General features: G+C 37.1%; 4 protein-coding genes across 5 annotated transcripts; 2 read left to right on the top strand and 2 right to left on the bottom strand.

Annotated features, from left to right (window-relative positions):
- Positions 1-12: 12 nt before the first annotated feature.
- LOC116298860 (large ribosomal subunit protein eL38) lies at positions 13-2,188 on the bottom strand. The gene is made up of 5 exons (XM_031707435.2): positions 2,111-2,188; positions 1,854-1,887; positions 1,659-1,719; positions 878-1,000; positions 13-84 (listed from the first exon to the last, which is right to left on the bottom strand). The coding sequence occupies exons 1-5, from the start codon at positions 2,158-2,160 to the stop codon at positions 59-61; spliced, it is 294 nt and encodes a 97-aa protein (XP_031563295.1). The 5' UTR covers positions 2,161-2,188; the 3' UTR covers positions 13-58.
- On the top strand, positions 2,159-3,881 carry LOC116298858 (ribonuclease P protein subunit p20). Its single transcript, XM_031707433.2, has 5 exons — positions 2,159-2,234; positions 2,307-2,424; positions 2,577-2,673; positions 2,930-2,986; positions 3,741-3,881. The coding sequence occupies exons 1-5, from the start codon at positions 2,159-2,161 to the stop codon at positions 3,849-3,851; spliced, it is 459 nt and encodes a 152-aa protein (XP_031563293.2). The 3' UTR covers positions 3,852-3,881.
- On the bottom strand, positions 3,429-11,669 carry LOC116298857 (histone-arginine methyltransferase METTL23). 2 transcript variants are annotated; one of them, XM_031707431.2, is made up of 7 exons: positions 11,552-11,669; positions 9,421-9,537; positions 5,728-5,825; positions 5,481-5,585; positions 4,780-5,017; positions 4,543-4,627; positions 3,429-4,448 (listed from the first exon to the last, which is right to left on the bottom strand). In XM_031707431.2, the coding sequence occupies exons 3-7, from the start codon at positions 5,791-5,793 to the stop codon at positions 4,295-4,297; spliced, it is 648 nt and encodes a 215-aa protein (XP_031563291.1). In that variant the 5' UTR covers positions 5,794-5,825; positions 9,421-9,537; positions 11,552-11,669; the 3' UTR covers positions 3,429-4,294. The 2 variants fall into 2 exon arrangements, with proteins under 2 accessions (XP_031563291.1, XP_031563292.1); XM_031707432.2 differs by lacking the exons at positions 9,421-9,537; positions 11,552-11,669 and having other exon boundaries at positions 5,728-6,048.
- On the top strand, positions 8,939-16,128 carry LOC116298855 (hatching enzyme 1.2). Its single transcript, XM_031707427.2, has 9 exons — positions 8,939-9,033; positions 9,476-9,562; positions 10,431-10,583; positions 10,898-11,012; positions 11,584-11,765; positions 12,073-12,291; positions 13,093-13,255; positions 14,624-14,732; positions 15,231-16,128. The coding sequence occupies exons 1-9, from the start codon at positions 8,949-8,951 to the stop codon at positions 15,333-15,335; spliced, it is 1,218 nt and encodes a 405-aa protein (XP_031563287.1). The 5' UTR covers positions 8,939-8,948; the 3' UTR covers positions 15,336-16,128.
- Positions 16,129-16,410: the final 282 nt, after the last annotated feature.

Consider the following 16,410-nt stretch of genomic DNA (forward strand, 5'->3'; position numbering starts at 1 on the left):
ACATCAAAACAGTTTTTAAATTATTATACACATTTATTGTTTTTCAAAGATGTCTTGTTCACTTGAGTTCCTTGACAGCCAAACCTGCAATAGCACAATTACTAGAATCAATAACCAGGAAACACAAAAGAATTACGTAGTAGAGTTGTTTTACAGAAGCCATGTTGTGAAGCAAAATAATAGAAATTCTCTCCTTTGGGAAATGATATCTCTTTTCATTGGGGTTCGTGCTGAGGTAACCACTTAAAATTCAAGGACTATTCAAGGAGTATACAAGGACCCAAAAATGAATTTCAAGGAGCATGTTCAGCTAACTATGCCAAGGTTTTACACGGTGGTTGCACATGGCAAACTTTCAGATTTTCTGATCTTTCTGACTAGATCTATGTCAGAACCATGCAAGTAATGATTAAAGCAAAAATTTAAGGAGTAGCACGAACCCTGTTTCATGCAAAAACATTGAATTGATTCTGTCCTCCAGCATGGCTACCATTAAACTATTCTGTCATACAACCTTTCCCGAAGCAATAGGACAAAGGACAAAATATATCTTTAGCTTTAAACTTAGCATAACTCCCATATTGACTGGTAATTCTAGGAAATGTTGCTGTTTAACAGTATTATTCTCAAGGTCCTTGAAATGATATCTAAAATTGACCTCTCAACCTTGGGCGTAATGTTTAATCATTTCAAACCATGTAATTCTCTTGAGAATAAGACTCTTTGTTCAAGTTGTATCAATATTCATGTGTCTGGTGTTCAACCGTTAAACAAAGAAATGGTACTCAAGGGAATAAAACAGTCTGAAATAGGAAAATCTGCTGATCCATGACCTATTCACCCCCCCCTCCCCCCCTACATAAGTAGAGATAGCTACCTGGTGGTAAGGATTGCTTGAGCTTATCTGCCTTCTCTTTATCTTGAATAACAAGTGTGTATAGGTATCTACTGCATCGTACTTTGAACTTGACGCTGTCCTTGGTTTTCTTTATCTTCACCGCTGTAAAATGAAAATGGATTTTCAGTTATTAAGAGAAAACAATCAAACCAAAGACTGAACTCTAATTATAATTTGTTCTGACATCTAAAGCTTAAACATGAACTTCTGGCTTGGGAGAATGAGTAATCACTCTCTGTAATCATTAAAGACCTTTAGTTTACAGCTAGCCACTAACCGCTAAGGATCAGGCCCTGAAACACACCCACAACTGAGAAACTCTAGGCATCAATTAAATTCTATATGGCTGCTCTACCAGCAACAACTTCAGCATGACGCCTTGCTAAATGTTGAAAGTTTGATGGCAAATGCCTGACATTGAAACTGTACTTTGAGGTTAGCAGTACCTAGCAAGAATGCTGTGCTAAAGGTCTCTATTGTAAAATATATTTACAGTTATTTCAACATAAAAATAACAATGAAACAGCCACCATCTTGGTTGATCTATCAAGAGAAGCTAATGAGGAATGCTTTGTTATCGTCAACCAAGATGGCAGCTAGGACGTCACATGCACCCCAAGAATCTGCAACAGTTTTTAAATGTCATAAAATTAAATATACTTCACAGCTGAATATTAGCACCAGTAAATACGAAGTGCAAAAATAGATAACTCAAATAAAAACATTTGCAAATAGTTTTTAGATTAATCATATAACTTACACTTAGCGTCCTTTCTTCTCGCAGTAACGAGGAAATCCTTAATTTCGTGGATTTGCTTGGGCTAAAAATAACACAGCTTATGGTAAGTCGTCTGCTAGCACATAAGTCATACCTCTTTACACTACAATCTATTTTCGTTCAAGTATAAACAATTAAATCAAAAATTTTAGAATAATAATTACACCAAAGACATACCATTTTAATGTATAAGTGAGATCCTGGAGAAGTCCTACAGAAAGAAAAAGCACAACATAGTAAATAAGGTAATATATACTCTGGAAAGTATCTCCGTGTTTTCGATCTTATAAACATATATATAAAGCAATAAATTATACTAAAAAATATACAGTATGAAAGCTTAGGATGTGTTTTATTTCTTCCAAAAGGTAAAAATTCAAGATGTATAAGGATGAGTGAGATAAAGCAGGATTTTGCGATACAATCTATCTCACCTTCTCTCAAGTCTCAAAGATGGCGATGGAAAGAGAACGCCATTGAGCATGCGCTGCCACTTATGCCAGGCGGTCAGCGGAATACCTAACAAATCCAAGATGGCGGACAAAGAAACAGAAAATTGTAAGCTCGTAATATAGCTACGAATTTCTTTCGTTTGTTCATAAATAAACCATATTTTGCTTGTAAATTTAGATTCCTTAAAGAAAAGGCCTCCTCAAAGAACTCCTAAGAAGAAAAATGATGTTTATGTTAATAGGAAAACGGACTTCAAAGCCCAACTTGAAAGATGCCAAAAACTACTAGATTCAAGGTATAGTGCGGATAATAAATTGAATTTAGATGTTACTAAATATATATGTAATGGTTTATGTGTTATATAAATTTGTATATAATCATGCTTTATAATTTCAAGTAAAAACTACCTGAACCAATAAGTACTAAAATGAATATTTTTTAAAACAGTCAGCAAGAGGTCTGGATTCATGGGCTTGGAGCAGCCATCAACAGGGCAGTCAACCTAGCTTTACAACTCAAAGACAAAGGAATGGGGACAGTTGAAGTAAGTTTAGTTGTCTGAGATGCTAAAGTTGGCTGCAATTTCCTTCTTTACCTCCCTCCCATGGGTAGAAATCTAGGGGGGACATCTGTTTCTATGGAAATGGGGGTAAACAGGCAAATCAATAGTTTGACTTCAAGATCTAGTTACATCTTTGAAAGTTCTTATGAAGCAGCATTTAAAATCATGTGTCTGTAAATAAAAGGTTTTGTATATATATATTATCTTATCCATACTCATCCTTCTATCCTATTTTTAGATTTCAGCCAACACCTCTAGTGTGAACCTCATTGATGATTTTGAGCCTCTGGATGATGTAAGATGAACTTTCAAGTTTTAATTCAGGAAAATATCCTTAACTTCCAAAGTGGGCTTTGATGAGAATCCCTAGAGTTGGCTTTCCCTGATACCTTTTTATAGAAAGTTCATTGGGCTTTAGTCTAAACGTCAGACTCCCTTTACAGGGTGAATGGGTTTTTTTGGAACTATTTAATAGCAAGGTCTTATCTTAATAGCCTACTCCCAAATTATGCTTTGCTTTACATGCACAAAGGTTTCAGTACAGGGCTACATGCTAATTAAATGAAAAACTTTGTAAGAAATTGAAGTAAGCTCAGTAGACCATACAGTACATGTACATGTAGACCTACAAAACTTAACACTAATTTGTACAATTTTGTTTGTGAATTTTTTCAAAGATATATGGTATGCACTCTAGTGTAAACAAACAAAAAAATGCTACAAAAATACCATGTATCAATTTTTTATATTTTTTATTTAAACATATAAATTCTTTAAGTTTGCTCCAAGAGCTCTCATTCGAGCTCATCTAGGGAGTTCACTTAAAAAAAGATTTACACATTTGGATTTGGAGTACAAACACACACACACACACACACAAAAGAAGAAGAAAAAACTAACAAAAAAAAACTATGCTAACAAATTTAATAATTAGGATACAGGTAAAGTTAAACAAAGTTACAATAATGTATCAATTTATTTATTAATATTTATTTTGGACATTTTTAGTTGACTAAAATAAATTGGTTTATTATATCCTTTTATTTCAGGAGCATGAAAGTCATTCTAAGATCAGAACGAACTCAGCCATTCACATCAGAGTTTTCAAAGTTCCTCTTCATCAAACATCAGAAAGTGCTACAAGTACCAAGAAAGAGTGATGTGATCCTTGAAATGAGTTGTCCTCCCGTATGACAGGGCTTGTTCTACTATCTCCTGCAAGTCATTCTGTTGGATGCTGCAACATCAGTGTTCAATTCCTATGGTATACATACTGTAGCTGACAATGCTGCTGAATTCTTGACCAAACCTTGAACCAACTACATTAATGGACTACTTCGATGACACAGTGCCAGTCTTGCCAGGGGGCAAAACAAAACAAAGATGTCAGAAAATATATAGAGTTTTGTGTGTTTGTCTTTCTGTTATATGTTAAGGTGATGGATACCCCACCTTAATTTATCTTTTGTTTTATTCTCTTGTGGTGAGCTGTTACTATCAATCAACATCATTACTGTAACAAAGCTTTATTTGCCCCCTGTGATCCAAGATTGCCACCCCATCATCAAAGTTGCCCATTATTTAACCAGTCATCATAAAGATCTCACTCTTTATTGATTTCTAACATCTGGATGGTGTGTTTGCTAGACATTGAGCTTCCACCAACAAATTCGTCATCAGCATCAAATGATTCTAGGGGAATCTGAACACACTTTAGGCCCCATTTTGATAATAGATTCTTTATAGACCAATTAGAACTGTGGAATAAAGAAAGGAAGAATCATATTTTAATTAAATAAAGATAACAATGACAATAATTTTATCCTTTTTTTTCCTTCTTATTTTTTTTACCTTCTCTCTTGATATGTTGTCCAAAACTTTGCAGATGGATTTTTGTCAAGCAGAAAGGAAACTGTAGCCAAAACATCATCAAAATCTGTAATGAAAAAAAGCATTCAAGAGATGTTTAGATGCTAAGCATACCATGGGATTAAATCTTGGCACATTTATATGGAAGTAACTATGCATGTAATTTCAGGGTGCCCCCCCACAGATAAACATAGTGGTTGCTAATAATTGATCTATTACCTTTGGGATCATAGAAGCAATCTGAGCCCAGAATGACATCAGCTTTTGGAAGCTTTAGCACATTAGGTGAAAACTCTCCCCACGTTATTCCCACAACATCCACAGATGTTAAGCTGTTAGCATAGCAACTCTTCTTGCAATTCTCAAGACATTCTGGGTAGTCTTCTTTGTCAGTCAATATAACTTGGCCCCCACAAAGTGCAGCAACAATTCCTGGTAATGCTGTACCAGCACCAAGCTAGATATGCCATGGAGATAAAAGACTATTAATTGTTGTATGATGATGGCCATGTTGAACACCATTTATGTGTTTTAGCAGTGAGATGGCACTAATTTGGCACATTACCACAATTATTATTCATAGTGGTGAGAGCGCTTGCCTCTCAATAATATGCTGTGGGTTTGAATCCCTATTTACTGTTGTATGTGATTAGAGATTTCGGAGGTTCTCTTTTGTACTTAGAGGATCTTTCTTCAGTTTTTCCTCCATCCATAAAAATAAATTTCTAAATTCCCATTAGAATCCAGTAGAAGAAGAGCCACTCTGTGGAACCATTGTAATTCCCATTTATCCCATCCATCTTTCATAATGATAAATTATGCAGCAAAAGTATAATTGTAAGATTAAAGACTTTAAAGAAAACGTATTGCAATATATCTTGTAATTGAAAGGCTTGAAAAGTAATGTCATATTAAAGTACCTCGATGACAGTTGCTCCTTGAATCTGTGCACGGTTTGTCCATACATACTGTGCCAATACAGGTGCCGAAGGCCAGGTGAACATCCCATACTGAGGATGAACAACCTAAAATACATCCATATTTAAATCATCATAATTTTCCCCCTTCTTATCATTAAGGCAACAAAGAAAGATACCATTCAAGAGAACAAGCGTATAAATACTGATTCTTAGCTAGTTTATTTGGAAGAGAAAGGATAGAACTTACTTCAGGGATTTTTACTGTAAGATGATGTCCTTTATCTTCAAATGAGAAAATCTTTTCAGCATTCATTCAGTAAAAGTTTCACGATTATTTTGGCTTTGCTAGAAAAATGACAGGCGTTACTTTAACATTGAGAATCCCTGGTACCTAGGGAGCCTAGTTTCCCGGCTAATCAACACGGTCAAAATGGCGGCTCGAGCTGAAGAGTGTGTTCATCTTTTCTCTTCTTTTCTTTTTCTCTTTCTCTCTCTTATCCATACTTTTCCTTCTTCAGTTCTCGTTCTTTCCTTCTTTGTGCGTGCTCTACTATTTTTCCTTCCTTTTCTTTTTCCTCACGCTCTGATGACGGCTATTATTAATCGAAAGCCATTTGGCCGTCCAGATACTTGAAGTTAGTGCCCTTGATGAGAGCGTCTATCTTTACTCATATGATGTCTCAAAGTAGACAGATGATTTGATTTAGATATACTCAAAAGGGAAGGACTAATTTCAAACGCCTTTGGCTAATGATGAAACGCAAATCTGAAGCCCATAGGCCTCTCCGTTTTCATTTAGAACTGCCTATTAAGTTTCAGTGAGTAGTGAAGACGGCTTTCGACTACAGCTCTAGATCTTGGCATAGTTTAGAATCATCATTTCTCTATGCTATCTAATCTGATTTATGGCTGAAGCCACCGATTGTAAAGCGGTCCAGTTGGGGGGGACAGTGAAGTCGTGGGCCGGGGTCAACTATACCAAAGGAAAATAGACTGCTAAAATACAGAAAAGATCAAAAATCTGAAACCGAGCCTAATGAGCGATTTGGTTGAGCAATGGCCGATGATATCGTGACGGCCTCGCTAGCTTTTCATTAGCAGTTTAGTTGTCATATGTAATTATTATCTCTTCATTCATTCATCGTTAACAACTAACTGTGGCCTGATTTTTGCATTTCTTTTATCAGACACATGCAGCCTATATATCACAAGAAGTTGATCCTATACATTACAGTTCTTGTTCAAAATTTGCCCTAGTTTGCCCTAACAAAAATGTTATTTCCTTAGTCCTACTGTACGCGTTTCCATGGCAATCTGTGTTAAGCTTAAGAATTTCTTTTTAGATTCTTACCGCTTCACAAATCTTTCAAAATAAATTAATACTCACGCAAACAATAAACAAAAGAAAGCCTTGAGAGTATTTATGGTATTCATCAACGAGAAAACATTGCCGCAGAAATAGATAAAATTTTGCAAACTTATCTTTTTTATTAACCGGGTATCAGCTGTGCATGGGTTTTCAACAGCTATAATAAATGTACTTTCTAATACTTTGCTAGCTTTTATTTTGATATCTATAAGCGAGCAGAATAGAAAGGCTTTCTTGAACAATGACTTCGTACATATATGAAATCTCAGGTATCTTCTCAAACTTTGAAGTTTTGGCGAAACATCGCGCTATGATGAAAAAGGACTATCTATCCGCTTTTACTAGAAAAAAAATATATAATCAATAAATTTCAATCAACTTTTTGACCACTCTTGTTTCGTGGGACAAAGTACGAAGACAATCAGAAAACGGAGATGATAGATCGCGATCGACGTCGTAAAATTCCAATTCCACAGCCGGTGATAAAAAACTCCTATGAAGAAAGTCCAACTTAGATTTTATTGGGGAACTCCTCTACGCGGATCTTTTACTGCTTAACAGTCGGGCAAGACAACAAATAGCTTGGAGTTTTACGATTCTTACACCAGGAGATCGTTAAAAGTATCTTCATTCTCGCTCGCTGCATTTTAAACAATATAGCACACCAGGCAAAAAAAAAAACTAAATTGAACTTAATGTTTTTAGAGTGCTTAATGTTTGGCACGTGTAAGAATGGGACGTTTTCACATAGCTTCAGTACGGTCAAGCAGTTTCTCCATATGATACCGCTTCAATTATTCGTTAGAAAGTTATCTTCATTTTAAGGTTCTCTCAGAGTATTTTTACAAGTTAATTCGCTCAGCCCGCTCAGATTTGTACCGCGATGATTTTCGATAAGAAATCGTACTTTTAGACTAGAATATAAAATCAGTTAAAACTTATAAAGTCATCGTTTTATGGGCTTGAATATGCTCTAAACTCTTAAAAGTGAATTTCATCATTAAATTTACCAGCTATCTTTTACTATTTCTGTCTTACGCGCTTTTTTTTTTTTTTTTTTTTCCGCCACTATTTTGAACATGTTCGAATTTTGTGCAACTTTGCGGCATTTTTTGACATTTTTCTCCACCACTAGTATAAACCGGCTATTACACAGGAAAACTTACATGCCGCTATTGGTGTGAACCATGGTGGAAATTTTAAGCCAAGCTACCTAAACCGAAAAAAAGGTTTCAAACCTAATATTTTTTCAATGTACAAAATTACGGCAAGTTCGGCGTCCTCTGAAATTACCGCCAAAATCTTCGGTAGTTTACACGCGCGATTTTCGACCATCACTAGAATAATCACAGGAAAAATCGCAGTTCATTTTGCAGTATAAATCGCCTTTTAAACTTTAGAACGGGCTTTTAAAGTTACATTGTTCTGTTTGAGATGATTATGTAATGCGTGATGTAACCCTAAAGCATCTCTTTTTGTTTTAACACAACATCATTTTTCGACAGGGATTAATTTATCCAACGCTTCTGCTTCGGTGGGTTTTTCATTGAAATTGTTTGCTTTTTTATTTATATCATATATACAAATGAATCTTAAGTTCTATACCTTGACCCTTAATAACTTCCTTGCGTAAAGTGGAATATTCAGAGCTTGAAGACACATACACTCAAAAAAAAAAAAAACAACCTCTAAGAATACGCTTACTCATGCATATAATGTTGTCTGTGGGTCGAGAATCGAAGGGTAGAAGTAAGAGCAAGAAGCTCAAATTAAAAAAACATTAGCCTCCCGCTTCGGTACAAAATAGAAAAGATCAACACGAGCAGTACTCAAAGTACACACTATGTAGCAATAAAAATGGGCTATACAAATGTGTGAAGACTGTTTTTTCCCAGATAATGAATAGGGAACATAGGAGATTCTGTTGGGATCTATCTTAAGGCGGACAATTAAGCCGGACAATTGAATGCCGCTAATTTATCGAAAACAAACTGATGTGGAGTCTAATTAAAGCTGTTTTATGATTGGGTCATCTATCGAGGGTATATATTGAGCGCACATTTTACGGAGATCTTATAATTCTTTGGTGAGTTTTGAAGATGTACAACATGAGGGCTTTTTTGGCAGCAGTTTTGATTTTCGCAGCCTTTGCCGTGATTTCTGGTAAACCACAAAAGAGAAACAGTAAGTAGACTCAAAAAATCCTTTTCTGAATCATTTCTTTTGGAGCATATTTTACTTTATTGACTGTCGTTTTTGAAGCAGTCGATATGGAAATTAGAGACGAATAACTAATAGTCCCTTATATATAAAAGAAAGTTATCATAACAAAGAAACTAAAACACTCGTGTCAAAAAGCTTTTCAAAAAACTCATGCATAATTAATGAGCCTTTGAACTATTTGGAAGAGCGACCATAAACGTCAAGTGCATGGACCTTAACCTTAACCCCATAAAGTCCTTCCTTATTCTTCATATAAAGAGTACTAATGAGGCACACCTTATCAGAGATGAAGGTGCACCCAATTTTTACATGAACACTTAGAGCCTCATCAACGTCAGTCTCACGTACCAACATCGACGAACCATAAACCACGGTCCTCCACTCATTCTTGATGATGTTCCAGGTCTTCACGGTCCTCCACTCATTCTTGATGATGTTCCAGGCCCACACGGCTCTTTAGGAAACCTTGAAGATTATTCAGAGGATAATGGTTAGAAATTATTTATTGTTATTCTTACATTAAAACTGTCGAACACTATATTCTACACTCGAACTGTCTTCTGATAGAGTGACCACAGTAAATCAGTGAAACACTATTTACTAAATAGTACAAAATAGTGCTAGTTAAACAATAGAAAACAATGGAATTTGCATGAAATTGTGCTATTTAGTATTACTAAAGTTTCACGGATTTAATGTGGTCACTCTACCCATTCCTGATCTTTAATTTTTGATATTTGATTTTTAATATTCATAACTTCACTTTGGGGTTTCGCGCTTCAAAGTCTGTCTTCCCTGTGGATGAGTTGACTTTACTAACAATGTTTTGAATGAAATCTCCAATGAACAGAACCCCCCCAAAGAGAAATTATTTACACTTCCGGTTGACGACGCCATCGTAGACTATTATCGCATGACCGATGTTATTATACAGTCAATTCAAAAAACGTTGTCGTCAGCCATCTCAAGCCTACGCGACTGAACCGAAAGGAACTCTGGGTAGCAATCATTGAAGCCGAGTTGACTGCAGTAATTTTATCTGACTAGTTATGCCTGGTTTACAGCACGAACCTTCGTAGGCGTGCGGAAATGTTGAAGGAGACTTTTTTTACTGCCTTCATATTTTTGGAAATTGTGAACTGAATCATAACTACTTTGTTTTTCTTTCCCTAAACCCGAAGACATGCATTTAATGGATTGTTTCTCGCCATTATTATCTTTACTACTAGCGGGAACAATTAATTCAGAACGAATATTTAACCGCTTCATTGATTTTTACCCATATTCCTTTCGGTCCAGTCGCTTAGGCTTGAGCCGGTCGACGACAACGTTTTTTTAATTGATTGTATATGTTCTAGATATGGTGATGATGGATGACATGACTCTTCCCAAACGAATGGCAATACCCAAGAAAGACGGCCACATCATTTCAAAGCGCCAGTCGTTTAGTGATGACTCCAAGTGGCCTAAAGCTAATGGTGTGGTAACAGTGCCATACACTATTGGATCAGGTATGTGTTTGCCAGTTACGTGCATGAAAGTACCCCTGGGGGGGTACTCTAGGGTAAAAAGTATCAGGTATGCTAATCGTGCTCTTATAGGGGTAAAAATCAGCAATTTGGTATCGTTTAGGACGTTAAAACTGAAATTTAGAATTTTGGCGCATCTTGATTTCTTTTAGGGTATCCCTTAGGGGTCCAACTACGCCCTTTTTAAAAGAAATGGGAAATGTAGCTTTCTAATGAGCGTAAGGGTGGGTTTGCTTGAGGATCCAAAGAAGCAATGATTTAGCCGGAAGTCACATTTTATCTTGATGTTATGACAGGGATTGACACTGATGTATTGCAAAGAGCCATTGAAGTCTTCAATGCCAAAACCTGTGTCCGTTTTGTGGAACGTGGTTCTCAGGTCAACTACGTTAAGTTCCAGATAGCTGGCTAGTAAGTAGAAGTTCGTCTAGCACGCTCTGGTGCATGGTTGGCTAGGGGAGAGACTGACACGCTGGCAAAAAATTGTTCAAAAATATTTTCTTAATGCAATATAAGATGGTTTATGTCTCTGTATTGTGATATGAACACTCTCAGAGCTGTAGAGCACTGCGAAAAGTAAGAGAAAATCTTTGCCACGCCTTGTTCTTGTAAACTTACTTCTCTTGTGCTCTACAGGAGCAGGCGTAGCTCAGTTGGTTAGTGCGCGACCTTCAGAGCTTGAGGTCCACGATTTGATCCTTAGGATCTCCACGTCTGTTTCGACTTCTCTCTAATCCGTGTAGCTTCAGCTTTCATACTCTTAAAACAGAGCACTGATGGAGAGAGGGGGTAAAGTGCGCACCGTCGGCTTCCATTGATAGCAGTTGAATTTCAACTGAAGGAACTACCGACGTTAAATAAAGGTACTTTACCTTCAACCTTTACCGCTCCCAGCGTGATTCAAACAGTAAAGAAATCATCCTTAAATGATAATACAATACAAAACTAACCTTGTAACTCTAATCTTTCATGGTTTTACTAGTTGCAATGCTCTGGTTGGCAACCAAAAGAGTGGCGAGCAGGCCTGTTATCTGACAAGTGGATGTTCTGGAAAGAAAGGAAAAGTTCTGCATGAGATGATGCATATTCTAAGCTTTCTCCACGAACAGTGCCGCCCGGACAGAGACAGCTATATCACCGTGCACACGGATAGAATCAGAAGTGGTTAGTGGACGATTATTCTTATAGTATCCAAATGCTTCTCAAAGCCTACCTACAGAATTTAAAGAAACTTTCTAGCCAAATCTAGAAGGTTCCTTAACTGGAGACGCTGAACTGTTGAACTGTTGCATTTGACAAAAGGTCTCTTGTATAATGAATTTTGTGTAATGCATGAATGTTCTGGTTGAGTGATAGCAACTATCAGTCACTAAATAGCTACTACATATTTGTCAGTATCGACTTTGTTTCTATTTCATGGTCTTACTGCATGCAATTTTTGCACAACCTGATTTTTTCTTTCTTTTCCTAGGAATGTCAGGTAACTTCGACAAAATCCAAGGTACAGACCTTGGTATTCCCTACGACTGTGACTCCATTCTTCACTACAGAGCCACTGCATTTGCTGCAACCAGTGGACAACAGACCATAACATCATCACACTGTTCTCACCTGGGGAACGAAGACACCAGACTCTCTTTACTGGACTACAAAAGAGTTAACACACTGTACGGCTGTGGAAAGCCTGACTGTAAGTATAGACAACATCTTGCGGCTTGAATTGTTCCCTTTATTCTTCTCGTCCTTGTCACCGTAGAAACTTTGATGTTATAAGCTGAAGGAGTAAGTAAATTTTGGAGATACTAGCCAACAATCGAAAGTAAATAAAAAAATTATTTTGTTCAATCATTTTTTGGGACATACTAAACAAAATATTTTAGTGAAAGAAGAAAATCAGTATATGAATACTGGTTTCCGATTTGGCCCACATTCACTTACATTAACAACTACATTCCGGCATTATTCTATGCGTACAGCTCTCAACCGGCTTAAGTGGCAGAGGGAGGGAACCCTTAGAACCAGGAGAAAAAACCGTCTTAGCAAGGTAGAAAACAGCACATTAAAAAAACGGTTTAGTGGAGAATAGTCTAATGGACAAGGTTAAATGATTATGTGGAGAAAAACCTTTGTTTTTTTCCCCTCATTTTCAAATTACATTTTATAATGCAGTATTGCCTGTCGCTGTCTAGATCTTAACTTTGCAGCCATCGCTCTCCTCCTTAGGGGAGTCCCCAAGGGGAGGGGGAAGTTTACTTCATGATCAGCAGGGGCGGATCCAGGAATCAAAGCAAGGGTGGGCCGGAAAACGTCGACCTGAGAGACAACCTTCAAGACCGTATGCAAACACGATTACTTTTAAAGAAAATACACAGGGGGGGGGGGGGGGTGTGGCCCCGTGGGCCTACCCCTAAATCTTCCCTGATCAGTACTTAATATATCCCACTGCCGCACTTTCTACAACATGAACTGATCGTTTTTTTTAATATTGCAGACAAGTACTATAAAGTCGTTGTTGTGACTGACAGTACATCCTTTTCTGGTGCTGGAACCGACTGCTTCATCTACCTGACTCTACATGGAAGCCAGCAAACATCTACAGAATTTGAACTCGACCTTTCTACGAATCCATCAGCCAATCTTTTCGAAACAGGATCGTGAGTATGAATTTTAAATCCCCTCAGAAACACAGGCGCCGGAACGAATTAAAAAGTTTTGGATAATTTTTTTTTTCAACTCAGAAAACCCATTTCATTAACAATGTGTTAATGCACGATGTTGTATGGACCCCAGAGGGGTTCTACTGGAGAACCACAAAATGAATTTTAAATGAATGTCATGAGAGTCAAACTCTAAAGACCTCTTAACCTCGGGCGATATGTTTTCCCATTTCAGACCTTGTTTCATCATTCTCTTGAGGATAAGATTCTTTGTTTGAGTTGTATCCATATTAATGTGTCTTCTCATGCGCAATCATTAAACAAAGGAATGATATTCTAGGGAATGACAAGTGGTCTGCAATGGGAAAACATTAACCCGGGTTAAAGAGTTTTTTTGTTTTTGGCATTCGGCACATAAGAGAAAGTAGTCTAGACTAACCGTCATGTAAACTAGTGGGCCATTCGTACGTCTGTTATCCGAAGGCTTTATATAAAACATATAGGTTATCTCCAGTGTAATAATTGATGCTGGTCTTTAGTTATATCTACTGTGAGCCCTTCTGTAGATTGTAAAGCTGGTCTTGTTTATTGTTAATGTGATGTCAGCTGTGCTGTATAAATTATATTACACTGGAGAGGCCAAAGATATTATTGTAGTCAGTCGATCTACATTTGTTTTACAGCCTTTCCTATCCAACTCAAACATATTCATATCGAGTTTTACTGAGCATCAATTAAAGTGCATATGACACGAAAAAAAATTTAATGTTAAAAATGTGTATTTTATTGTCATTAATAAGAATAACACAGTTAAATTTGTTTCAAAAACGTATTTCTCTAGAAATTCAAGAAAATTTAGCACAAGTTGTGACGTCATTTTGTTTACAAGTCTCCAGATTTAGTTACAAATACACGAAATATGTTTGAATGTAGAATCTTAATTACAGGTTGTACACTTTTCAGTTTCCCAACATTTGGAGAGTACTACGTAAGCTATCAAATGAAGTTGAATAAAATATGCCTTTTGTTGTTATTTTATACGATTTACAATTTATATTTTGTGCATTACTACTGAATCTAGAGTACGTGTCAACAAAATGACGTCACAAATTGGGCTTAATTTTCTCACATATCTCAAGAAATAAGCTTTTGAAACACATTTTATTACGATATATTTATTACGACTAACAAACTATACATTTTAAACGATGAAATGTTTTCGTGTCATATACACTTTAAAAATAGGCCTACAGAATTTATCTTTCCAAAACTGTCTGACTTTCATTTACCAAACCTAAATTTCAATGTTTCAAGATAAGTCTATTTTGGACGTTAATAAATGAAATATCTGTTGATTATTCTCAGCACTGATACCTTCAACTACATGGCTTACCGGAATGATCTAGGCTCCATCACTGGGATCTCAGTCAGAATGGTTGCTCACGGATCAGGTCAAGCTTGGTGGCCGAAAACGGTAAGACCACAGGAAGCCCAAGTCTAATAACCTGTAAAACCCAACAAAAAGCTATCTTAAACAAAGCATTTGATTTATGCACGTGATTGTGAGTGGCACTGACCTGATTTACAGTGCAGACACTCTTCATCGTCATTGGTTAAATTTGACCCCCGCAATTATAGTGCCAACTTGAACCTCAGACGTTCGAGATGTTTAGTTAAATCGTTGGTTTGGGAGACTGAGGCGAGTCATCAAGACGAGGCTTTTAGCAATAAAGAAAGATCCCAAATTAGCTTTGAAGTACGAATTTCACTTTTTGTTGTGTTTTCTTGACTTAAGGAAAATATTTGGTTTGTCAGTAAGTTTGAGCAATTTATGATTTGTGAGTGTTTTCTGGAAGTCAACGGTTGAGAACAAAAGGCTTTCCACTTCCTTTTCCGTGCGCGACTTATTCCTGGAAGCCTCGTTTTGTTGGCTCGCCCCGATCTCCTAAACTCTCGTCATTTTTTTCCACAGTTTACTGTCACCGATCCAGCATCCGGTACATCTGTGACGTTCACCAATAACAAATGGCTATCGCCTTCATCGACCTATGGGACGAGCAACTTCCCGGCTCAGTAACAGGCCACATTCAGCGGATACTTAACGGCAACAGGCCTTCAATAGCAACATGTTTTAGATTAGATATTAGAGTGCTGATGGTTCTAGCTAGTACTTGAAAACACCATACTTAAAATCCCGGTTATAAGCTCCCCTGGTTATCACCCACTCCGAGGTTAAGGAAAAAAACTGGGTCGAGTTTGTATTGCAGTGCATTGTGGGGCTGTTTTGTTTGGGCATGTTTCCAAGATGGCGTCTATTTTGTCCCCTAAAACAGCCCCAAAATGCACTGCAATGACCACGCGGCCTACGTTTTCCACCTCAGCCTCGGCTAATAATCCCCCTGGTTATAAAAACACCTCGCATCTCGAGTTTGAACTTAAATGACACATAAAAGATTATTGAGAAAATAAAAGGAAAAAAAAAACCGTTTCCTCTTTTTCCAAACTCTTTCTGCTTTTTCTTCCAGTCATGAACATCTATTTAAAAAAGCTTGGTTAAGGTTTTTTTGCATGTTGCACTGATGCTGCATACCAAGTCTTTACTATGGGCGATGCGAAAGTTCACAACAATATGATTTTTTGTCTGCACGTTTATCCAGCATTATTTTTTCTGTTCCAACTTTATCAATAAATATCAATATAATACCTTTCAAGCTTAGTAAGCAAGTAGCATAAAACATACAAGTTGCAAACCTTAATTCCCCCAACCTTTTTTGGAATAGTCGCATAAAGATCCCTGTATGGGGTTACACGCTTATGTAAACTAAGCAGTATATTTGTAACCAGGAAAGCAAAGCTCGACTTTTACCGATTGAGGTTCCTTATTATATCTTGGACTTAAACTATACTGCGATTTTCATAAACATGCGAACTCTGTGTCTCCGAGTTGCACGCTGAAATTTGTTTTTTTCTGCCGTCAATCAAACCTAATCACAGTCAGTGCCTTTCACAGTGGCGGATCCAGGGGAGGGGTAATGGGGGTGCACACCCCTCCCTGGTTCGACGTTGTGCCCCTACTTCGAAGATAACCAATACAAAATAATGTTTTTCCCTTTGATTCTAAGAGGTGCACCACTCCCTGGCTTAACGTTGTG

Source organism: Actinia tenebrosa, unplaced genomic scaffold (assembly GCF_029948245.1).
Source record: "Actinia tenebrosa isolate PJP-AT-01 unplaced genomic scaffold, QUT_ActTen_1.0 PGA_scaffold17__23_contigs__length_9995812, whole genome shotgun sequence".
Taxonomy (NCBI): domain Eukaryota; kingdom Metazoa; phylum Cnidaria; class Anthozoa; order Actiniaria; family Actiniidae; genus Actinia; species Actinia tenebrosa.

Coding starts and splice junctions, on each gene's coding strand:
- LOC116298858 (XM_031707433.2), top strand. CDS start 2,159: ATGCGCTGCCACTTATGCCAGGCGGTCAGCGGAATACCTAACAAATCC. Junction 2,425..2,576: donor CAAAAACTACTAGATTCAAG/GTATAGTGCGGA, acceptor TTTTTAAAACAG/TCAGCAAGAGGTCTGGATTC. Junction 2,674..2,929: donor AAGGAATGGGGACAGTTGAA/GTAAGTTTAGTT, acceptor TCCTATTTTTAG/ATTTCAGCCAACACCTCTAG.
- LOC116298860 (XM_031707435.2), bottom strand. CDS start 2,160: ATGCTCAATGGCGTTCTCTTTCCATCGCCATCTTTGAGACTTGAGAGA. Junction 1,888..2,110: donor TCTTTGAGACTTGAGAGAAG/GTGAGATAGATT, acceptor TTCTTTCTGTAG/GACTTCTCCAGGATCTCACT. Junction 1,001..1,658: donor GAGAAGAAAGGACGCTAAGT/GTAAGTTATATG, acceptor TTCATTTTACAG/CGGTGAAGATAAAGAAAACC.
- LOC116298857 (XM_031707431.2), bottom strand. CDS start 5,793: ATGAATGCTGAAAAGATTTTCTCATTTGAAGATAAAGGACATCATCTT. Junction 5,018..5,480: donor AAGGAGCAACTGTCATCGAG/GTACTTTAATAT, acceptor TGGCATATCTAG/CTTGGTGCTGGTACAGCATT. Junction 4,628..4,779: donor TTGCTTCTATGATCCCAAAG/GTAATAGATCAA, acceptor TTTTCATTACAG/ATTTTGATGATGTTTTGGCT.
- LOC116298855 (XM_031707427.2), top strand. CDS start 8,949: ATGTACAACATGAGGGCTTTTTTGGCAGCAGTTTTGATTTTCGCAGCC. Junction 9,563..10,430: donor AGATTATTCAGAGGATAATG/GTTAGAAATTAT, acceptor TATATGTTCTAG/ATATGGTGATGATGGATGAC. Junction 12,292..13,092: donor CGGCTGTGGAAAGCCTGACT/GTAAGTATAGAC, acceptor TTAATATTGCAG/ACAAGTACTATAAAGTCGTT.